The sequence below is a fragment of the Felis catus genome, chromosome A3 (genome assembly GCF_018350175.1).
Source record: "Felis catus isolate Fca126 chromosome A3, F.catus_Fca126_mat1.0, whole genome shotgun sequence".
In the NCBI taxonomy this organism is placed as follows: domain Eukaryota; kingdom Metazoa; phylum Chordata; class Mammalia; order Carnivora; family Felidae; genus Felis; species Felis catus.
In genome coordinates this window covers 25,627,609-25,652,355 of record NC_058370.1, presented here as the reverse complement: position 1 = coordinate 25,652,355, position 24,747 = coordinate 25,627,609, and the positions used below count along the sequence as shown (strand labels likewise).

The window sequence follows — 24,747 nt, the reverse complement described above, 5'->3', positions numbered from 1 at the left end:
GACAATACTGACTCCATCTTTGGCCCCTATCTTGTTCCTCCCTGAAGGCTGCGTGATGACCTCCCTGAAGGCTGCATGTTCCCAGGCCCCTTAGAGGTTAATCTATGCCCGGACTGGAATGTGACAAGGCTGGTTCTGGTCTTCCCTAAAATTGTTTATATAACTAGTAGAGATAACACAGTTTCTTCCCCCACTTTCTGGCACACAGGTGGCACCACGAGGTCTGTTAAGTGTCAGACACTTTGACCTCATCACGATGCTTTCTGCACAAACCCTCGCTCTATAAAATCTGTGGGCTAAAGTCCAGGCTTTGCAGAGAATAGCCATGCGATACCTAGACTGTCACCTGCCCAATCCCATCAGTAAGTTACCCTGAATAAAACTTGGTGTTAACTGTATAGAGTGGCCTGCTTCATTTTCCCGTGTCAAAATGCCTTCTCAGTTTGGAAGATACTTTAGTGTCCCTCCTCTACCTTCTGGCAGTGCTGGCCTTCATAAAAGGATCTAGATTAGGAGAAAGTGACAGGAGGGAAGCTGACCAATTATAGATATCTATTGTATTGTTTGAATTACTTATCGTATGTATATTTTACTTCTTCATATGTCAAATTTCAAATTTCAAAACTTTTTAAAAAGTGCCTTTTGAATAAAGAACCGAGGTGAAGAGCCATAACAAATGTTTTCCTCCATAAATGGACCTTACTAGCAGAAACAAATCTTCCTGGGCGGAACCAGCATCTGAGGAAGAGTTCCCAAAGGCTGTCACGCAGGTGAGTGGAAAGGGTCTAAATGAGATCATGGCCAGACATGCAATAAAAGCCTCAACATACCCTAATATACAGTCTTTTTTAGAAGCAAAATCTTCCAATGATCATTCCCATGTAATAAGTACTCACTATTTCATAGGCAGTGCTAAACTCTTCACAAGTTATAATCTCACTGAACTTCATTTGAGATAAGCATTTTTTAGCCTTACATCATATAAGAAAACCAAGGCACAGAAGAATAAGGGGCACCTGGGTGGCTCAGTCAGTTGAGCAACTGACTCTTGATTCAGCTAGGTCATGATCTCACGATTTCAGGATTTGAGCCCTGTGTCGGGCTCTGCACGCTGATTGCACATGGAACCTGCTTGGGATTCTCTCTTTCCCTTTTTCTCTCTCTGCCCCTTCCCTGCTCTGTCTCTCTCAAAATAAAAAAATAAACTTAAAAAAAAAAAATAACTACTCAAGTTACTTTGACTCCAATATTCTATGTTAACATCTTTTAGGTTTTTTTCATGATACCCACAGAATGACATAATGTTGGTAGTGAATGGTCCAAGAATGACTGCTCAGTGCCTACTAATAGGTAATGACATTTCAAAAACTCCAAGTAATAACTGACCCAGTAATCAAAAAACCCGACAAACCAAAGCCCTGGACTAGATGGCTTCATAGGCGAATTCTACCAAACATTTGAAGAAGAGTTAATACCTATTCTTCTCAAACCATTCCAAAACAGAAAAGGAAGGAAAACATCCAAATTCATTCTATGAGGCCAGCATTATTACTTTGAAACCAAAACCAGAAAAAAACACCATTAAAAAAGAGAACTACAGAGGTGCCTGGGCGGCTCAGTTGGTTAAGCATCCAACTTCGGCTCAGGTCGTGATCTCACGGTTCCTGAGTTCGAACCCCGCGTCGGGCTCTGTGCTGACAGCTCAGAGCCTGGAGCCTGCTTCAGATTCTATGTCTCCCTCTCTCTGCTCCTCCCCTGCTCGTGTTCTCTTTCTCTCTCAAAGAATAAACATTAAAAAAATTAAAAAAAAAAAAAAAAAGAACTACAGGCCAATATCCCTGATGAACACAGATGCAAAAATTCTCAACAAGATACTAGCAAACTGAATTCAACAATACCTGAAGCAAATCATCCATCACAATCAAGTGGAATTTATTCCTGGGCTGCCAGGATGATTGACTATTTGCAAATCAATCAATATGACACATCAGATCAATGAGAGAAAGGTTAAGAACTGTAATCCTTTCAATAGATGTAGAAAAAGCATTTGACAAAGTACATTACACAAAGCATTAAAGCATTAACAAAGTAGGTTTAGAGGGAACATACCTCAACATAATAAAGGCCATATATGAAAAACCCACAGCTAATATCATCCTTAATGGGGAAAAACTGAGAGCTTTTCCCCTGAGGTCAGGAATTAGACAAGGATATCTATTCTTGCCACTTTTATTCAACATACTTCTGGAAGTCCTAGCCACAGCAAACAGACAATAAGAAGAAATAAAGGTATCTACATCAGTAAGAAATAAAACTCTCACTATTTGCAGATGACATGATACTCTATATAGAAAACCCCAAAGATTCCACCAAAAAACTGCTAGAACTGATGAACGCATTCAGTAAAGTTGCAACATACAAAATCAACATACAGAAATCTGTTGCATTTCTATACACCAATAACAAAGCAGGAGAAAGAGAAATTAAGGAATCAATCCCATTTACAAATGCACCAAAACAATATAAGATACCTAGAAATAAACCTAACCAAAGAGGTGAAAGACCTATACTCTGAAAACTGTAAAACACTGATGAAAGAAACTGAATGACACAAAGAAATGGAAAGACATTCCATGTTCATGGCTTGGAAGAACAAAGATTGTTAAATGTCTCTACTACCCTAAGCACTCTATACATAAGCAATCCCTATCAAAACACCAACAGTGGCACAAAAACAGACACTCAGATCAATGGAACAGAACAGAGAATCCAGAAATGGACCCAGAAACATATGGCCAACTAATCTTTGACAAAGCAGGAAAGAATATCCAATGTAATAAAGACAGTCTCTTCAGCAAATGGTGCTGGGAAAACTGGACAGCGACATGCAGAAAAAGGACCCTGGACCACTCTCTTACACCATACACAAAAATAAACTCAAAATGGATGAAAGACCTAAACCTAAGACAGAAGTCATCAAAATCCTCGAGGAGAAAGCAGGCAAAAACCTCTTTGACTTCTGCTGCAGCAACTTCTTACTCAACATATCTCCAGAGGCAAGGAAAACCAAAGCAAAAAAGAACTATTGGGACCTCATCAAAATAAAAAGCTTCTTCACAGCATAGGAAACAATCAGCAAAACTAAAAGGCAACTGACAGAACGGGAGAAGATATTTGTAAACGATGTATCAGATAAAGGGTTAGTATCCAAAATCTATAAAGAACTTATCAAACTCAATACCCAAAACACAAATAATCCAGTGAAGAAATGGGCAAAAGACATGAATAGGCACCTCTCCAAAGAAGACATCCAGATGGCCAACTGATGCATGAAAACATGCTCAATATCACTCATCATCAGGGAAATACAAATCAAAACCACAATGAAATACCACCTCACACATGTCAGAATGGCTAACATTAACAACTCAGGCAACAACAGATGTTGGCAAGGATGCAGAGAAAGAGGATCTCTTTTGCATTGCTGGTGGGAATGCAAACTGGGGCAGCCATTCTGGAAAATAATATGGAGGTTCCTCAAAAAATTAAAAATAGAACTACCCTACAACCCAGCAATTGCACTGTTAGGTATTTATCCAAGGGATACAGGTATGCTGTTTCCAAGGGAAACATGCACCCCAATGTTTATAGCAGCACTATCAACACCAGCCAAAGCATGGAAAGAGCCCAAATGTCCATCGATGGATGAACGGATAAAGAAGATGTGGTATATACATACAATGGAGTATTACTCGGCAATCAAAAAGAATGAAATCTTGCCATTCACAACTACGTGGATAGAACTGGAGGGTATTACGCTAAACAACATTAGTCAGAGAAAGACAAATATGACTTCACTTATGTGAGGACGTTAAGATACAAAACAGATGAACAGAAGGGAAGCAAAAATAATATAAAAACAGGGAGGGGAAAAAACATAAGAGATTCTTAAATATAGAGTACAAACAGAGGGTTGCTGGAGGGGTTGTGGGAGCAGGGATGGGCTAAATGGGTAAGAGGCTTAAGGAATCTATTCCTGAAATCATCGTTACACCATGTGCTAACTAACTTGGATGTAAATTATTAAAAAAATTATAGAAAGTAAACTCTAAAAGAAAAAAAAAATTCGAAAGGCAAAAAAACACCAACATCTTTTTTTTTTTTTTACAGAGCTAAAACAAACACTCCTAAAATTTGTAGGGAACCACCAACCAACCCAAATAGCCAAAGCAACCTTGAAAAAGAAAACAAAGCTGGAGGCATCACAATTCTGGGCTTCAAGTTATATTACAAAGCCGTAGTAATCAAAACAGTACAGTACTGGCACAAAAATAGACATATAGATCAATAGAACTGAATAGGAAATCCAGAAATGAACCCACAACTACACAACTATATGGTCAATTAATCTTTGACAAAGCAGGAAGAACGTCCAATGGGAAAAAAGACAGTGTCTTCAACAAATGGTGCTGGGAAAGCTGGACAGCAGCATGCAAAAGAATGAAACTGGACCACTTTCTTACATCACACACAAATATAAATTTAAAATGGATGATGGGGTGCCTTGGTGGCTCAGTTGGTTAAGCATCTGACTTTGGCTCAAGTCATGATCTCATGGTTCGTGTATTTGAGCCCCACGTCAGGCTCTGTGCTGTGCTTTTTTTAATGGATGAAAAGACCTAAATGTGAGGCTCGAAACCATAAAAATCCTAAAAGAGAACACAGGCAGTCTTCTTTGACATCATCTGTAGCAACTTCTTTCTAGATATATCTCCTGAAGCAAGGGAAACAAAATCAAAAATAAACTATTGGGGCTACATCAAAATAAAAAGCCTCTGCATAGCAAAGAAAACAATCAACAAAACTGAAAGGCAATCTAGAGAATCAAAGAAGGTATTTGCAAATGACATACACGTAAAGGATTAGTATCCAAAATACATAAAGAATTTATAAAACTCAACACCCAAAAAAACAAATAATCCAATTAAAAAATGGGTAGAAGACATGAATAGACATTTTTCCAAAGAAGACATACAGATGACAAATGGACACAAGATGTTCATCAGCACTTATCATCAGAGAAATGCAAATCAAAACTATAATGAAATGTCACCTCACGACTGTCAGAATGGCTAAAATCAAGAAACAGGTGTTGGTGAAGATGTGGAAAAAAAGGAACACTCATGTACTGTTGGTGGGAATACAAACTGGTGCAGCCACTGTGGACAACAGTATAGAGGTTCCTCAGAAAGTTGAAAACAGGGGCGCCTGGGTGGTTTAGTTGGTTAATCATCTGACTCTTGATTTTGGCTCAGGTCGTGATCTCACAGTTCGTGAGATCGAGCCCCACATCGGGCTCCATGTTCACAGCACACAGCCTGTTTAGGATTCTCTCTCTCCCTCTCTCTGCCTCTCTTCCACTTGTGCTCTCTCTCAAAATAAACAAACTTTAAAAAAAAAGGGTTAAAAATGTAACTACCTGAGCATGGTGGCTCAGTTGGTTAAGCGTCCAACTTCAGATCAGGTCATGATCTCATGGTTCAGGAGTCTGAGCCCTGCATCAGGCTCCATGCTGGCAGTGTGGAGCCTGCTTGGGATTCTTGCTCTCTCCTCTCTTTCTGCCCCTTCCCTGCTCGTGCTTTCTCTCTCAAAATAAATAAATAAAAACTTTAAAAAAGCATAACTATCTTATGATCCAGCAATTATACTACTAGGTATTTACCCAAAGAATACAAGAACAGTAATTCAAAGGGATATATACACCCCTATGTTTATGGCAGCATTATTTACAATAGCCAAGATACAGAAGCAGCCCAAGCATCCATTGATTGATAAATGGATAAAGAAGATGTGGTATGTATATGTGTATATATATACATGCATACACATACAATGGAATATTGTTCAGCCATAAAAAAGAATAAAATCCTGCCATTTGCAACGAGATGGATGGAGCTAGAAAGTATTACGCTCAGTGAAATAAGTCAGTCAAAGAAAGACAAACACTGTATGATTTCATTCATGGGCAGAATTTAAGGAACAAAACAAGTAAAGGGAATAAAAGAGAGACATATCAAAAAAAAAAAAAAAAGACTCTTAATTATAGAGAACTGATGGCTACCAGAGGGGAAGCAGTAGGGGGATGGATTAAATAGGTGATGGAGATTAAGGAGTACACTTGTGATGAACACAGAACAATGTATGTAAGTGTTGATTCATTATATTGTACACCTGAAACTAACATATTAGTTATATATAACAGTTAACTAAACGGAATTAAAACAAAAACATAAAATAACATAAAAACAAAAAGAAATAAATAATAAAATAATAAAATAAAACCATACTATAAAAAATCAGAAAACAAAAACAACCCAAGTGATGCCAGACCTAAGGGCAAAGAATGAACTGACAGGCAGAAAAAAAAGGTCCATGAGGGAAATCCTCAGGTAAAATATGAGAATAAAGTAAGGACATAGGCAGCTGAGTCAATTCATTAAGCCGAAATATTAGAAAGATCTAGAGCAGTTTTTCCTGAAGAGTTCCCTCCATCTTCCCCCCCTTCAGTCTCTAACTCCTAGGGCCCAGGGTACAAAATCAGAGAGGTTAGCAGTATCCACAGCAAGAACTGGGTTGGGAAACACTTAACACAAAACAGACTGTAGGGAAAATCCCAGAAACACTAACCAAGACAAAAGTGAAGTAAAAGAAGAGAGACAAAGGAACCACTTTACTTGCGGTAAATTTAATGACTATAAGAGCTGTTCACATAACAGCAAAGAGACACATTTTCCATTTGACATGAAGTTGCTTCACCACTTGCAGCTTGTCTCCAGAGCGTCATTACCTCTTTCTTTAGTGACCAGTCCTGTCTCCCTTCCTGTCAGGAAGGACAGCCCATGTCAACTCTAAGGCCATCCACTCAGGTCAGCAATATGCTGAGGAGTCCTTCAGGGTGGTCTTGCAGAGAACATGTCCTTTAAGTGTCTGAGAGCTGGTGGACGTAATCTGAAAGAAAATCAGTCAGGAGAAGACAAAGTAAGCAGGACTGCACTTGACAGACTTAATGTGGAGCCTCCAGAGGAGAGGCCACCAATAGAGATCTAATGGAGGTGGTGTCAGGCCAACAGAGACTGCATGGTTCCCATGTGCCCCCAATCCTGGAAGGAAGAGATATCTAACATCTAATGCAATGGTAATATGTATCATTGAAGAAGTCTAAATTAGTTCAGGTCCAAACTGCTACTTCTCCCTTTTCTCTTGGGAGATGGATGGCTCTTCTCCAGCACCAACCATGAGTTTCTGGTGTGGACTGCCCATCACAGATCCTGTCCTCCTAACTAACCCCAGGGACAAGCTTTGATCCAGGCTTACCAGGCAAACTCTTCTTTAAGATATTTATGGCCCAAATTTGGTGAGAAAAGCTGTTTTTCCTCCCTGGGAGCTGAACGCATGTGGCCCCAAAGGAGATTTCAAGAGAAGACTGAAAACAAATATGTAAACAAAGATGACAACAGGCACTGAAAAGTGTTATGATGATAAAATGGGCTAATGTAATAAATAATGACAAGAGCAAGCAGAGGGAACCTGCTTTAGCTTCCCTAAGGAGAAGGCCTCTCAAGGAGGTGACAGTTCAGAGAGAAACTGAAAGTTAAAAAGATGGCAGTCATGTAAAAATCAAGAGTCTCCCAAACAACACAACATGTGCAAAGCCTCTCACTAGAACTGGTCTGAAGGGCAAAAAACAGGACACCAAGGCTGGAGAAGAGAGGAGTAAGAAGAGTGGAGGGGACATGAGGTTAGAAAGGTGGGTGGGACAGATCATATAAAGCCTTAGACATGGTGCATTTCATGCTGGCTCCAATGAGAAGCCACTGGAGGGCTTAAGCAGAGGAATGAGTGATCTGATTTAGAAAGACCCCAGCGACCATAACTACCATAGTGCAGACAGACTAGAGGAGGGCAAGAATGCAAGTGAGGAGGGGAGCCTGGGTGGCTCAGTTGGTTGACCATCCGAGTTTGGCTCAGGTCATGGTCTCAAGGTTTATGAGTTCGAGCCCCACATTGGGTTTGTATTTTTGGCTTGAGCAACTGAGTGTGCTCAGAGGGGCTCTCTGCCCCTCCCCTGCTCGTGCACTCTGTCGCATACTCTGTCTCTGTCTCTCTCTTAAAAATAAAATAAACATTAAAAAAAATTAAAAAAAAAAAAAAAGAATGAAGTGGGGAGTCTAAAGCCTTAGGAATTCTCATGCACTGCTGGTAGGAGTGCAATAGGGTACAATTACTTTTGGCTAGTTCTATCATACACCCTATGACCCAGCAATTCTAAGCCATATACCCAACAGAAATGAATACATATGTGCACAAAAACACATGTACAGAAATATTCTCAGCAATTCGATTCATAACATGGAAACAACCAAAATGGATTCTAAAATGGAAACAATCAAAATGACCATCAACAGCACAATGCATAAGCAAATTGTGGGTACATTCATACAACATGGATATATACAATCATAAATGTACTGCACAACGTAAGACAGGAAAAGAAGACAAGCACCAAAACTATATGCTGTATGATTCAATTTTATAACAATTAAAAACAGGCAGGGGCGTCTGGGCAGCTCAGTTGGTTAAACGTCCAACTTTGGCCCAGGTCATGATCCCATGCTTCATCAGTTCAAGCCTTGCATCGGCCTCTGTGCTGACAGCTCAGAGCTCAGACAGAGCCTAGAGCCTGCTTCAGATTCTGTGTCTCCCTCTCCCTCTGCCCCTCCCCTGCTTGTACTGTCTCCCAAAAATAAATAAATTTTTAAAAATTAAAAAAAAATAGGCAAAGCTGAAAAATGGTATCAGAAATTAGAATGTAGGGAAGAGAAGTAACTAGTAGGAACATGAGGGTCTCTGAAGTTCTGAAAATATTCTATTTCTTGATCTGGGTGGTAGTTACATGGATAGGGTCACTTTGTGATAATTCATCAAGTATATAATATGGGCAATTTTCTACATTTATGACATGCTTCAATAAAATAATTCATCTTTAAAATACAGAAGCAAAAAATCATAAGAAGCCTACTGAAATCTCCCAGCCAAGAAATGATGGTGGCTTGGAGATGGAAAGAAATGGGTAGGTTTAAGATATATTCCAGAAGTGAGCTGAAACAGATGTACAGGAAAGTTGAGTATCCAGGACATGTCCTGTATTTTTGGCTTGAGCAACTGAGTGTGCCATTTACTGGGATGGGAAGGGCTTGAAAAGAAGAAAGGTGTAGTAACGAATTCATTCTAAGGGCGCCTGGGTGGCTCAGTCAGTTGAGCATCCGACTTCAGCTCAGGTCATGATCTCATGGTTCATGGGTTCGAGCTCCACATCCGGCTCTGTGCCAACAGCCTGCTCAGAGCCTGGAGCCTGCTTCGGATTCTGTGTCTGCCTCCCTCTCTGCCCCTCCCCTGCTTATGCCCTGTCTGTCTCAAAAATAAAGTAAAAAACATTAAATTTTTTTTTTTTTTTTTTAAATTCAACTCAAGGTGCCCTTTCGATGTTCAGACTGAGAAGAGATTTTTATTTTACTAAAGAATTTTTCCTGGGAATGCCTGCATGGCTCAGTTAGGCATCTGACTTTGGTTCAGGTCATGATCACACAGTTCATGAGTTCCAGCCCTGTTTCGGGTGAGCCCTGCTTCTTTCTCTCTCTCTCTCTCCCTCTCTCTCTCCCTCTCTCTCTCCCTCCTGGGATTCTCTCTCTTTCTCTCTTTCTGCCCCTCGCTCACTTGCACTCTCTCACAAAAAAGAAGAATTTCTCCGGGAAGAAATTTCACTCCCCCAAATTATCCAACCCAGTATCCATCTCACAACGCAGGCCAAAAGCCCAAAAGGACACCTTACCTTCACCAGCACGTAGTCCCCAGGCTGAGCTCTAATCCTGACCCCAGAGTTAGAAACATCCTCCATCTCTACATTAGGGAAGATCACTTTAAGGTTTCCATCATTCCGGCCACACAGGTCAGTGGCAGAGCGTTTACTGTGCTGCAAAAAGAAGAGAAGAGAGTTTATGAATCTGTCACAGTTATCAGTTCTCAAATGGCAGAAATTATACCTTCTCTGTCTCAGAACCCAAAGGGTTTTACTCAAAGAGCATTCCTTAATCAAGGAATCACTTAAGACTACAAAGGGACACCTGGCTGGCTCAGTTGGTGGAATATGCAACTCTTGATCTCAGGGTTCTGAGTTCGAACCCCATGTTGAATGTAGAGATTACTTTAAAAAAAAAAAGACTACGTGTTTACTGCTGCTCAGCAACAAGGACAGCGCATGGCACACTAGAGAGACTCCATAAATTTTGCTAACTATCTGTTAATAAATGACTCAGTCTTTCATTGCAGAATTACCTTCCTTAGGAATGGACTTCCAATAGGCCTAAAAGCAAGAACACATGGGTGATACACTTAACAAACTGACTTTCACTTTATCCGGTCTCATAGTAACCACTCAGGAATGTTCTGGGGTTGTTTGGCCTAGGTTACTTGCCGTAATGAACAGGCAGACATGAAGCCAGAGTCTCCATCACAACATACAGAAGACAGTATCAGGACAATAATAAAACCAGAAGATGGTATTAACTTCTAGAATACATACAAGTTTTTCTCCTCCAGCCATGATGAAATGTCAAGAATCAAATTTATTCTCTGGCCTTAAACAGAAACTGGACAAAATATATGAAATCGCTATTTTCAGATACTGAACAACAGACTGTGCAAGACTGTGAAGCCAAGAAAAGGAAAACAAATGAGATGAGCCCTCCAATCACCCTTGTGTTTTGCCAGAAGGCATGTGTCAGACCAGGGCATGCCAAGCAGGCAGGAAGATCTTGAGGCACACCATAGTGGCTCTCTCTGGATTTAGGAAAAAGACATCAGAGTTCAGGGAGCCTGCAATAGATAGGAATTGTGGAGCAAGTTCTAAAGACGAGGGAGCTAAGCAGAAAAAGAGCTATAGAAACATGCACAGGGATCCCTTGAGTCTTTGCTGAATGTTTATCACAGTGAAACTCCACAAAGTCAGGCAAAAAAAGTAACCGGGGAACCGTCAGCAGATGTGTTTCCAGAGCTCATGCAGGGCTGGGAATCACAACTTATCACAATCACAATTAATGGCAGTCCTCATTGATTCCTTGGGACATGCAGTACTAATTCCAGAAAGCCACCCCTTAGCAATGAGGCTAAACTATTCCTGGGGTAAAAAAGCTTTCCTAACAAAACCTGAAATCGAGCCCTGACAGGATCAAACTGAACTGCAGGTAACAAAATCACCTATCAGAACAAAGCCCAACACAAAATCCAGACCTTAAAAATTAGTATCACGATGTTAAATGTCCCATCAAAAATCAGTGGATATGCCCAGAAGCAAAAAATGTTACCTATAATAGGAGAAAAGTTTATCAAAAGAAACAGACCAAGAAATGATAGCAATGATGGAATTATCACAAAAATAATAAACCAGTTTTTATGATTACATTCAAAGGAAATTAAGTTTCAAAGGAAAATAAGAATACAGGAGACAAATAGAAGGTATTTGGAAAGAACCAAATGGACCTTATACAGACCAAAAATATAATATCTAAAATTAAAAATTCAATAGGTAATAGATTACACACTGCCCAAGGAAAAAATAGTGAACCTGAAGACACAGCCAAAGAAACTATCCAAAACAAAGCACAGAGGTATAAAAAGCAGAAAAAAATGAACCACCTCAATGACCTACAGAAAAACCTTTTTATAAGTGGTTGGCCATATATGTAACTGGAGTCATGGAAGGAGAGGAGAAGCAGTGGGGGTGGGTGGCAGGAAGCAGGAGGAGTACAGAAAAAATATCTGAAGGAGCACCTGGGTGGCTCAGCTGGTTAAGCATTCGACTCTTGGTTTCGACTCAGGTCACGTGGTCTGTGGGATCGAGCCCCACATCGGGCTCTGCCCTGACAGCACAGAGCCTGCTTGGGATTCTCTTTCTCCCTCTCTCTCTCTGCTCCCCCTCCCCTCTCAAAATAAATAAATAGGGGCGCCTGGGTGGCGCAGTCGGTTAAGCGTCCGACTTCAGCCAGGTCACGATCTCGCGGTCCGGGAGTTCGAGCCCCGCGTCGGGCTCTGGGCTGATGGCTCAGAGCCTGGAGCCTGTTTCTGATTCTGTGTCTCCCTCTCTCTCTGCCCCTCCCCCGTTCATGCTCTGTTTCTCTGTCCCAAAAATAAATAAACGTTGAAAAACAAAAAATTTTAAAAAAATAAATAAATAAATAAATAAATAAACTTAAAAAGATATATATCTGAAAGATAATAGATGAAAATTTTCCAAATTTGATGAAAATTATAAATTCACAAACTAAGAAGCCTCAACAAATCCCAAAGAAAACACAAAGGGATAAACACAAAGAAAGCCATGCCAAGACACATCAAATTTCTAAAAACAGTGATAAAGTAAATATCTTTAAAAAGCAGCCAGAGAAAAAAGGAATTTTATGTACACAGGAAGAAAGATAAGGATGATTGCAAACTTCTTGTCAGAACCAAGTAAGTCAGAAAACAACAGAATGATACCTTTAAAACATCAACTTAAAACTTCATACCTAATGAAAAAATATTTTTTAAAGTGAAAAGACATTTTTTTCAGACAAACGACAGCTGAGAGGATTCATCACAAAAAGATCTGCGTTACAAGAAATGTTCAAAGAAGTCTGTCAAGCATAAAGATAATGATACCAGACAGAAACCTGAATGTACACAAGGAATGCAGAACGACAGAAGCAATAATTAAGTGGGGACACAGGAAAGAGTTTTTTCTTGTTTTTAAAAAAGTTTTTTTTTTAGGGGCGCCTGGGTGGCGCAGTCGGTTAAGCGTCCGACTTCAGCCAGGTCACGATCTCGCGGTCCGTGAGTTCGAGCCCCGCGTCAGGCTCTGGGCTGATGGCTCGGAGCCTGGAGCCTGTTTCCGATTCTGTGTCTCCCTCTCTCTCTGCCCATCCCCCGTTCATGCTCTGTCTCTCTCTGTCCCAAAAATAAATAAACGTTGAAAAAAAAAATTTTTTTTTTTTTAAATAAAAAAAATAAAAAAGTTTTTTTTTTTTAAAGCAACTGAGTATTGTACTCGGTGATGGACTGATGGCGGGCCCTTCTCTGTGGGCCTCTCACAGCGTACCCATGCCAGAGAAGTGTGCAGCCCTGAACCACTGCCCTGCCTCCTGACTGATGGGCTGTGAACACTGACGGGGGCTCTACAGTTGATTATTCAAAGCAAAAATATCAACGTGTTTTGGGACACAGAAGTAAAAATCTATGACAACGATAGCACAAAAGGGGGAAAAAGGATAGGAATATATTATTTTAAGGGTCTTACGTTATACATGCTAGGTGATGCCCTGTCTGGGGTTAAAACAATTGGCCAGAGACAATCCAAAAGGTAATCTGTTCTTAGAAAATCAAGCTCCAACGTCATGCTATATTCTTCAGTAACCAAAGACAGAGGAAGGAGTTTAGTTCTTAACTAATTACTACTTTAGGGAAATGGCAGTCAGGTAAGATTTAAAAAGATTTCCCACTATCTCCCTACAAAACACTTACTAGTTACAAAAGGAAAACGAGCACCTTTACAGTCAACAAGCCCAGCAGACACAACCTTAACAAAACGTTCAAAACGGGATGCTTAAAATTAACATCACCAGCAATGAGACCAGCAAAACCGTACACCACCCAGGAGACAAATAAGAACACATTTCTCTAACATTCCGGCCTAAAAATACATAACCTCAATCTTACCACAGGGAAACTTCAGACAAACTCAAATTAAGGAATATTCTACAAAATAACTGGCCTATAGGGGCACCCGGGTGCCTCAGTGGGTTAAGCGTCAAACTCTTGATTTCAGCTCAGGACATCATGTCACAGTCGTGAGTTTGGGCCCCACATTGGGCTCCATGCTGACAATACAGAGCCTGCTTGGGATTCTCTCTCTCTCCCTCTCTCTCTGCCCCTCCTCTGCTCATGTGAGCGCACACATTCTCGCTCTCTCTCTCAAAATAAATTTAAAAACTTAAGTAAATAAATAACTGGCTTGTAATCATCAAGTGTCAAGATTGTGAAAGTCAAAGAAAGACTGAGGAACTTTTCTAGACTGAAGGAGACCAGACAGACATGAAATTAATGCAACATATGATACCAAACAAACTCTTTTTCCTATAAAGGGCAGTTCTGTGACAACTGGAGAAACTTAAACAGGGTGGGGGGACTAGATCGCAGAAATCTAACAAGGTAAATTTCCTGATCTGGTGGTTGCACTATAGTTATGTAGGAGAATGTCCCTATTTATAAGAAAGAGATATATATTACAGTATTAGAGGGGAGGTGAGGGCATCATCGGGTCAGCAACTAACTCCCAAATGAGTCAAGGAAAAAAAATTCTTGGTACTCTATTGCAACTTTTCTGTAAGCTTATGATTGTTTTATAATAAATTTTTAAAAAGACAGCATGATTCCATGATTTGAACCAACCATAAAAGAACATTTATAAAACAAAAAGGGAAATTGGAACACTGACTAAATATCTGACAATATTAACAAATTATCGATTATTTCAGATATGATAATAGCCTAATGTTGGTTTTTGTTCTTAGAGTCCTTCTCTTTCAGAGAGATATATACTGAAATATTTACTGACAAAACACAATGTATAATATGATGTATAAGTATAAGGTACTTCCTTCAAAACAATCCAAATTGGGGAAAGGGGGGGCACCTGGGTGGCTCAGTTGGTTAGACCTCAGACTCTTGATTGTGGTGATTTCATGGTTCATGGGTTCAAGCCCCACGTCAGGCTCTGCACCAACAGCACAGAGCCTGCTTGGGGATTCTCTCACTCCCTCTCTCTCTGCCCTTCCCCAACTCATGGTTGGGCTCTCTGTCTCTCTAAGTAAATAAATAAATAAACTTAAAAAAAAAAAATCAGTGCACCTGGGTGGCTAAATTCTCTCTCTCTCCCTCTGTCTCTGCCCCTCCTCTGCTCACACACACTTTCTCTGTCCAAATAGGTAAATAAACAAAAATAAATAAAAGCAAAAGGTTTAAAAGAAAATAACAATCCAATGGGGACAGTAAAGATGAAAAAAGATTACCCATGATTAATTAACACTGTATTGACAGTTCTGAGGTTGGTTAATGGGTATGTGGGCATTCATTATACTGTTCTCTCTATACCCATATATGTTTTAAATTCCCCATAATTAAAAAAGGGGAAGGCTGTTGTTTAGAGGTTCTGGAACGAAATAGCCCTGAGTCAAATTCTGGCTCTGCCACACAAGCTGTATGACCTTCAGAAAGTTATTCCACTTCTCTGAGTCTCTGTTTCTTCATCTCATAAAAGGACTAATAATTAGCACTACCTCCAAAACCGTGGTAGGACTCAATGTACCAACGACATAAAGTGCACAGTTCCTGGCAGACAGTAAATGCTCAGTAGACATGAGTTATCATCAACTTCTCTGCCACTCTGGAGATAGCAACCTGATGTTTTAAACCAGCCAGGACTAGAGGAAAGAAAGTCTCCTCTAAGAGAAAGTAAAGACTCCCAACTGCTAGCCCTGAAAAATCCATTTATTCTCTAACCCCAAGTCATGGCTTATGCTGGACGCATAAGAAAGAATCTTGTTTTGATTTATTTAGTTAGGACAGGTTTGCTGCAAGGCTAATGAAGTCAGGGACACAGAATAGTAAACTTTGAGTACTTATTCATTCATTCAAAAGATAAGTACGCTATTCTGTGCCAGACTCCGTGAAGAGAGCTGGGAATACAACAAGACCTAATTCTTACTGGATAAAATGTAGACTGCTAATAGACATGTACATATCTCCAGAATCACAGCTGACACCCTAAATCACAAGGTATTTAGTGAGGCAAAAACCTTTTGGGGTATTACACTAGCTCAGCATCACCAATCAGCCAACTGCTGGTCTAGACCACAGGAAGATCCCGTAGCCCAAGATGAGCTGACCAAGTACCCGTCCTGGAAATCTGAGCTGGGGCTGAGAGACACAACTGTGACCCATGAATAACGAGAACCGTAACATGTAAACATAGGAACTACACAGCTGCTGTACTCACTCTGCAACAAAGATGAGGAAGCAGGAAAAGCTGCTCTAAGTAGCCAAGAAAGCCGGAAGGGCTTCCCAGACTGGGTACAGTCCTTTCTAGACACCTACAGTATTCCTGCCCTTGGGCTCCACAAGACACCCCTGAAGTCTTATACAAAAGAAGATTTCTTTTTGGCTTAGGCTGAATGGCTTAAAGAAATTTCTGTTACTCACTACTAAAGAGTCCTAACAAACACAGATACCAGGTAATTGGTGGCTTTGATGCTACCATATCCTAAGGCATGAAACAGGACTCTCTCTTCTCAATCCAGGACTTAGGAGTCACAGAAAGAGCCCATCTCTCTCCTTCCCTTCCTCTCCAATGGCTGCAGCATGTAGCTTCATAAAAGGTCAGCTCCCAAACTTACCCCTTATTCCATGTGTTTAGTGCTCTGACGGTTAGGTTCCCCAGCTTGACCACAGATGCCTATAGGAACCCCAAACTTTCTGAAATACAGTACACTTCTAAGAAAATGTGATTTTAAAAAATGTGATTTTAAAAAATGTGATTTTTAAAAAAGCCTGGCTGGCTCTGTTGGTAGAGCACACAACTTTTTGATCTCAGGGTTGTGGGTGAGCCCCACGTTGGGTGTAGAGATTACTTAAAAAATAAATAAATAAATAAGATCTTGGGGCACCTGGATAGTTCAGTTGCTTAAGCGTCTGACTCTTGATTTCAGCTCAAGTCATGCTCTCATGGTTTCTAAGACTGAGCCCCTCATCAGGCTCTGTGCTGACCGTGCAGAGCCTGCTTGGGATTCTCTCCCTCCCTCTCTCTCTCTGCCCTTTCCCCACTCACATGCATGCATGCACACACACTCTCTCTCTCAAAATAGATAAACATTTTAAAAAATTAAAAAAGGATTACAGACAAACTGATTCTGAAAACATACATATGATACTGCTTCCAGAAAGATGGAGCAGACATACTTTTCCTTAATCTTTCTGCTGCTAAGCACAAAAATATCTTTTAAGAATGAAGGAGAGAGGTGCCCGGGTGGCTCAGTCAGTTAAGTGGCCAACTTCAGCTCGGGTCATGATCTCATGGTTCATGAGTTTGAGTCCCACATCTTTACTGTTAGCACAGAGCCCACTTTGGATCTTCTGTCCCCTTCTCTCTTTCTGTCCCTCCCCCACACTCTCTCACTCTCTCTCAAAAATAAATAAATAAATAAATAAATAAATAAAAACAGAATGAAGGAAAAATCAAGACATTCTAAGATGAAGAAAAACAGAGAATCTGCTGCCAGAGTGTCTAAAAGCTGTCTAAACAGACAGGAAAAGATAAAAGAAGGAATCTTGGAATATCAGGAAGGAAAAAAAAAACATAAAAACATGATTACCTATGTAGAAAATCCCAAAGAAACTGCCAAAACAACTCCTAGAACTATTGAGTTCAGCAAGGTCACAGAATACAAGATAAACATACAAAATTCAATTATTTCTGTACAATATAATGAACACCTGAAATTAAAAATACAATAGCAACTATTTGCTATTGGAGCAAATAGATTAAAAAAAAAAAAAAGACACTTAGGTATAAATCTAACAAAATACATACATATAGGACCTGTACACTGAAAATTACAAAAACTCTGATAAATCAAAGATGATCTAAATAAAAGGGAGACATATTGTGTTTTAAAACACAAAAAACATTGGTGTGCCTCTTGATCTGGGCTCAGGCCATGGTTCAAGCTCAGCATCCGGCCCTGCACTGACAGCGTGGAGCCTGCTTGGGATTCTCTCTCCCTCTCTCTCTCTGCCACTCCCCTGCATGCACTCTTTCTTTCTCTCTTTCTCTCTCAAAAATAAACTTTAAAAAACAAAACACAAAAATATATATGTATATACATATGACCTTACCCCCTCCACCAGCACTAGCTGGGTACAACCCACAGAAGCCATGTTGGCTTTTGTTGCTTCTTCTCGAAAGACAGTAATAAGTTCCTCCAAACGCCTTAATTTCACCTCTTCTGGAACATCATCTTTCAGCCTGTGATATGCCCTGGTTTTCTATAAAAATAAAAAGAGAGATGGAGGTCACCAAGGACTCATAGAATCCTTTCCCCCCCCCCCCCCCCCCCCCACTGAATCCATTCTTAAGGTACAGAGGACCAGGTTCATTCCACTTCTAAGTTACAGACATATGTACAAGAACCCAAGCCACACCAGGAGGGTTCTCTAGCTCTAAGAGCATTCTAAGACAAGAAGTTTACTATGCAATAAAGTCACATTTTTGTAAGGGTTAAATTCTAAATTTAGCACATGAAAATTGTAGACTCAAAATTGTTCTTGATGTATTTATAGGATACAAATATAAGCTTTAGACAAATGTAACATATACTAAATAACTCATGTACCCGGTTACTCAGCAGCACTGTTTATAGATAAGACACAAGATGCAAAGCAACCTAAACATTTACCAATAGGTTGTTAGTAAATGAATTATGCTTTATCCACACAACAGAATACTGCACTACTGTAAAAAGACTGTGATAATTCCATATGTATTGATATGATTACTTTCCAAAACATACTCCTAAAAAAAATAAGGTACAGATCAACATATAAATATGTTTATAAATACATGAAATATCTCTGGAAGTTTATAGAAGAAATTCCTAAGTGATGGCCTTCAGGGAAGGGAATGAAAAACCAGGCAACCTAGGAAGAAGGAAGAACAAGAACTTTTCATTACATACTATTTTGAGCTTTTGAATTTTTTAAAATGAGCTCATATTACCTAGTCCAAAACATTTTTTAAAAGGAAATTTATCCTAGGGGCGCCTGGGTGGCTCAGTCAGTTGACCATCCAACTTCAGTTCAGGTCATCATCTCACAACACAGAGCCTGCTTCAGACCCTCTGTCTCCCTCTCTCTCTGCCCCTCCCTGACTGGTTCTCTTTCTCTTTCTCAAAATAAATAAATAAATTTCAAAAAAAAAAAAAAGTACCTATAAAAAAAAAGGAAATTTATCCTTGAAAAGCCTTTAAATTGTTTAAAATCATGGCATGCATACATGTGTGTATATGTGTGTGTATACACCTATTTTTTAAGGTTTTATGTACGCAAGCTTATATAACACAGTTGGGAGAACCACTGAGCTAGATAAAAGTATGGAATAAGAGGAAAACCTATACATCCAAGTGAGGACATTTAAACCAACTGGCCTTTGAGACAACTACCAAATCCACAGAGGAAAATGGCGAATGGGTTTACTCTATTTTGTCTTATTAACAACAACTTGCCCCTATTGTGCATTTACCATTACCAAGCACTACTCTCATTTCACAGGTGAAAAGACCAAGGACCTTTCTCAAGATCACACAGTTATTAAGTGAGAAAGGTACAATTTGAGTGCTTGCTCTCATCCACTAGACGATTTCAATCTTTATAACCTTAATCCTAACCTAGAAATTAGATCCCAAAGTAAACACTCGTATTCAATGCCCATAAGATATGTTTCCACCACACAATGAAAACCCATTTCCCAACTCTAGCATTACAAAAAATTTGTCTTACATATTTATGTCCATGGAAGAGTAACAAAATGGAACCCAACATCTACTCTGAAGCTTCATCTCTGAAATAATTATGTAAGAGACCTAAATATATACAATGGCCTACTTACACTGCCTACAGAACACTAGGCAGTGGGCTTTAAAAGACATGAATTAGGGGGCGCCTGGGTGGCTCAGTCGGTTGGGCGGCCGACTTTGGCTCAGGTCATGATCTCGCGGTCCGTGAGTTCAAGCCCCGCGTCGGGCTCTGTGCTGACAGCTCAGAGCCTGGAGCCTGTTTCGGATTCTGTGTCTCCCTCTCTCTGACCCTGCCCCGTTCATGCTCTGTCTCTGTCTCAAAAATAAATAAACGTTAAAAAAAAAAAATTTTTTTTAATTAAAAAAAAATAAAAGACATGAATTAGGTTGGCTGATGGCAGCTGAATGACAGTGGTGGCGAAGATCATGAGTTCCATCATTCATCAATCAGCCCTCCTGATTGGCCATCCTCCTCAGCCTCCAGCCCAAACACAAGGAAAGACAACCCTGAGCTGACTGGAGGGATGAGGAATGACCCATGGAAATTCATCCCTACCATCAAGAAAATGGCAGCAGAACGGAACTATCCCCTCTCTGCAAGAAATACACATTACTCTCCCATTCCTTCCTTATATCCTTCTGCTTTGTTTTCCTGGAAATCTGTGTTACAGGAAAAACTCTAAAGTGGTAGCAGTAGATTCACTTGGCCTACAAAAATGAAAACTAAAAATAGCTGAGGATGGCTAGGAGGGCAACAAAATGCATCTGTAAGACAAATCACATCTGTAAGTCAAAAACATTCTGCATGTTGAGAAATTATTTTACCCTTATAAAGAGAACAGCATCCCCCCTCCACAATGGCATCCCTCCCTTCATATTAAAATTCTAGACGATCTAAACATAATTTAAAATATTTTAATGAAGACAAATATTGTCACAACTGATCCACTTTCATCTCAAGTTGCTGAATTATATAAAATAGGCTGACTAGAAAAAAAAAAGAATGAGTGGTAAGATCCTTGTAGCTTCTCAAGGACTGCTCTGCTGCCACTTTCTTTTCTTCCCAGTTGTCTACAATCAACCAGACAGCGGTCAGGAATTCTGTCAGTGCCAGCACAGAAGTAGCTTCTCCCTCATCCCAGGGCTGACCTGTCTCATACTGTAGGCAAAGAGGAAGCCCATGTTATACTGAACTTCCCGAAGCAAAGACACCGTCTGGAGGTGATCTTCCTCTGTCTCACCACAAAAGCCAGCAATGAAATCGCTGCTGAGGCTCACACCTGCAACACATGACAAAAGACAACATGTCACTGCAGCTTATGTCCAAGAAAAGCCTTTCACTTGTGGGTTACAGAGAGAGAGACTGCAATTGTACACCTTCCTTGGAGTACAAAGTGACAGTCCATATGCAAGTGACAGAACAGTCACTATGGAGCAAGGCCTGCTTAACTACAATGTTACCATGGCAAAGCCTGGCTTCTCAGTCTATATTCCCCTCAGCACAAGAAAAGATATTTTTACTTCACATGTTGGATTTAGGGACACAGCAGGAACTCCACATTTTCAAACTGGTCCTGCTTTTAATGGTGAAAACTTTGCAATATCTCACATAAACATATACTTTTGAAGCTAGTTTAACACAAAGTTTATTTAAGACCATAGAGGGGAACCTGGGTGGCTCAGTCGGTTAAGCGTCTGACTCTCCGTTTCAGTTCAGGTCATAATCTCCCGGTTTCGTGAGTTCGAGCCCTGCATCAGGCTCCGACAGTGCAGAGCCCGCTTGGGCCTCTCTCTCTCTTCCCCTCCCCTGCTCACGCTGTCTCTCTCTCAAAATAAATGAATAAACTTAAAAAAAAAAAATTTTTTTTAAAGACCATATAAACAATAACTACTAGTTACTAAACAGTACGAAGTGCTATATTTTCCTATTTAATATATTTAATTATTCCAACAATCCAATAACATATTATCAACTCTATTTTTTTTTTAAGTAAACTCCACACCACACATGAGGCTTGAATTCAAGACCCCCAAGATCAAGAGTCACTTACTCTACCGAATGAGGCAGACAGGTACCCCTTATTAACTTTATTTGATAGATGAGGAAACTGCAGCCCAGAAAGCCTCCACGCTATCCTGCCCCTCCAAAATGAGAAGTATTTATGCATAATACAAGTTAACAATAATTAGAAACTTGGAAACAAATGTAAACATTGTCAACCAAATCTAAATTAAAAGACTTCTACAAAGTAATTCTATTAGAAGGGAATAGAGAAAAAGAAGTTATGATAATAGGAAAGGAATTACCTCTAAGGACAGTTTTAAAGCTATCAACTGTCCCCAAATCAGAACTAATGTAGACCATACCTGCCAGCTAACAAAGAAGGAACAAGGTCTCTCCCATATGTTCAGAAACACAAATACTGTAGAAAAGAAATCTCTGGGAGATCTGGGTGGTTCAGTTGGTTGGCGTCAGACTCATGATTTCGGCTCAGGTCGTGATCTCACGGTTCGTAAGATCGAGCCCCGCATTGGGCTCTGTGCTGACAGTATGCAGCCTTGCTTGGGAGTCTCTCTTTCTCTCCTTCCCCTGCTTGCACACGGTCTCTCTCTCTCTCAAAATAAACAAATAGGAGCGCCTGGGTGGCTCAGTTGGTTAAGTGTCTGATTCTTGGTTTAGGCTCAGGTCATGATCTCACAGTTCGTGGGTTCAAGCCCCACATCAGGCTTTGTGCTGATAGCCTGGAGCCTGCTTGGGATTCTGTCTCCCTCTCCCTCTGACCCTCCCCTGCTCGCTCTCTCTCCAAAATAAATAAACATTTAAAAAAAAATTTTAATAAAATAAAAATAAATTAAAAAAGGGAGAGAAATCTCTTTAGCATTGAGGCCACAAGCTAACACCTTTGAGTGTATCTAGCAAGACAAGCCATTAAAAAACCAAAAAAGAGTAAAATAAAAGAAAGAGAAAAATGAAGAGGAGGAACGGAAGTATAGAAGGTAGTCCCTTTTTTTCATTAAGGTAGTACCACAGGCATCGCCTGCATCTGAAAAAAGCAATGTGGTCACTGGTACAGTAATGTGCTCAGCAGAATACATTTCTTAAATGTACCTGGAATAGATTCTCTGATATGATGAACTAACTCCACATAAGCTTCTCTTGAATATCTGCAAGAAGGAACAAAAAGAAAAGGCTTAGATGAACCAATCTTCTTTAAATGAATGCTGTAAAAAGATAACATTATGCATTACCACATATAATCACTTCTTATCCACATAGGACAGTACAAGCGTAGGTTAAAGCATCCAGAACAGTCCTTTTGATGCTAATCCTGTAGTGTAACCTAATCTAGAGCCCATGATTCTTTAGTTCAAGAACATACATTATTTTAAATAGCCTTTTTAAAAATATAAATAGCCTTTTATTTTTAAGGTTTATTTATTTTTGAGAGAGAGAGAGAGAGAGAGAGCGCGCGCGTGCGCGAGCAGGGGAGGGGCAGAAAGAGAGGAAGACACAGAATTTGAAACAGGCTCCAGGCTCTGAGCTGTCAGCACAGAGCCTGAAGTGGGGCTTGAACCCACAAAACGTGAGATCATGACCTGAGCTGAAATTGGACACTTCACTGAGTGAGCCACCTAGGTGCCCCAATAGCCTTTGATTTAATAAGTGAAGACAGATTAAATATTTAAGAGGATCTCTAGAGGCACCTGGGTGGCTCAGTTGGTTAAGTGTCTGATTCTTGGTTTGGGTTCAGATCATGATCTCATAGTTCATGATATCAAGCCCTGTGTGGGGCTCTGCACTAACAGCATGGAGCCGGGAGCCTGCTTGGGATATTCTCTCTCTCTCTCTCACACTCTCTCTCTCTCTCTCTCTCTCTCTCTCCTTTTGTCCATCCCATGCCCGAGCGCACGCACTCACTCTCTCAAAATAAATAAACTTAAAAAAAAAAAAAAAAAAAAAAAAGGATCTCTAAAACTGCCAATGTGGAAAACAAGGCAAAGCACTAGTTCCACACAGCCTGCCATTTGTCACCTTATCCTTTCAGTCTTATCTCTACAGTACGTATTAGTCCCAAAGTAAGTGAACCAGAGACGCGTTTAAATTCTAACACTTAAAAAAACTTTTTTTAAGTTTATTTATTTATTTTGAGAGAGAGAGCGAACACGCAAGTGGGGAAGGGGCAGAGAGAGACGAAGAGAAAGAATCCCAAGCAGGCTCCAACCACCAGTGCAGACCCTGATGGGGTGCTCAAACTCACGAACCATGAGATCATGACCTGAGCCTAAGTCAGAAGCTTAAATGACTGAGCCACCCAGGCATCCCTGGCCTAAAAAACTTTAATGTTAAAAGCTAAAGGATTAATATCTCAAAGAGTGTGCCACACAGTAAATACTTAATAAAAAACATGCTAAACAAATGAGTGATCCAGTTCTTAGTCTATACTTAGGGAGTAAATAGAAACAGGTTATAATGTCCATGGGTTTATTCATACAACAAATATTGACTGAGCAGCTACTATGTGCTATACACTATGCTGGTTCTTAGACACTCTGTGGTCCTTAAGAAAACATGGAAAGGTGCAGGATGCTCCCTCCCCCAAGCAAGTCTGACCCCCTCCGCATGGCCTCCAATACACGGCTGCTTCCACTCTGGGCTGGTAGGTGGATCTGTTTACAGATGTTGTCTCTCTCATGAATCAGCTGCAGAACCTGATCCAACAGAACACATTAAAGGTCATCACAGTCTCACCAAAGAATCCTGCATAAAGGAATACCACCCCCACTGTTTCTTAATAGGCTGACTTTTTTTTTCGTTTTGTTTTAAAGAACTTTAATGCTTTCTTTTTTTTTTAACATTTAGTTATTTTTGAGGGAGAAAGAGACAAAGTGTGAGCAGTGGCGGGGCCAAGAGAGACAGAGACACAGAACCCAAAGCAGACTCCAGGCTCTGAGCAGTCAGCACAGAGCCCAACGTAGGGCTCAAACTCACGAACCGTGAGATCATGACACGAGCTGAAGTCAGATGGTCAAC

General features: G+C 40.2%; 1 protein-coding gene and 1 non-coding gene across 7 annotated transcripts in view; one reads left to right on the top strand and one right to left on the bottom strand.

Moving 5' to 3' along the window:
* The window catches only part of CDK5RAP1 (CDK5 regulatory subunit associated protein 1), a 194,064-nt gene that overhangs the window by 150,451 nt on the left and 18,866 nt on the right, over window positions 1-24,747 (bottom strand). For 4 of the 6 annotated variants that reach the window (XR_006595238.1, XR_006595240.1, XR_002741000.2 and 1 more), the window contains exons 9-14: window positions 24,328-24,425; window positions 22,825-22,880; window positions 20,865-20,995; window positions 18,040-18,189; window positions 9,890-10,030; window positions 6,848-7,008 (exon numbers count right to left, since the gene is read on the bottom strand). Coding sequence is in view for 1 of the 6 variants with exons in the window: in XM_011280848.4 (XP_011279150.1) it covers window positions 6,928-7,008; window positions 9,890-10,030; window positions 18,040-18,189; window positions 20,865-20,995; window positions 22,825-22,880; window positions 24,328-24,425 (657 nt within the window). In the remaining 5 variants the exon portion in view is untranslated. Of the gene's footprint in view, window positions 1-6,726; window positions 7,009-9,889; window positions 10,031-18,039; window positions 18,190-18,763; window positions 18,841-20,864; window positions 20,996-22,824; window positions 22,881-24,327; window positions 24,426-24,747 lie in introns of those variants that run through there. The other 2 variants (XM_011280848.4, XR_006595241.1) reach the window with 2 other exon arrangements.
* LOC111559968 lies at window positions 13,137-13,273 on the top strand. The gene has a single exon (XR_002741428.1). It is a non-coding gene; the product is annotated as a small nucleolar RNA SNORA42/SNORA80 family (small nucleolar RNA).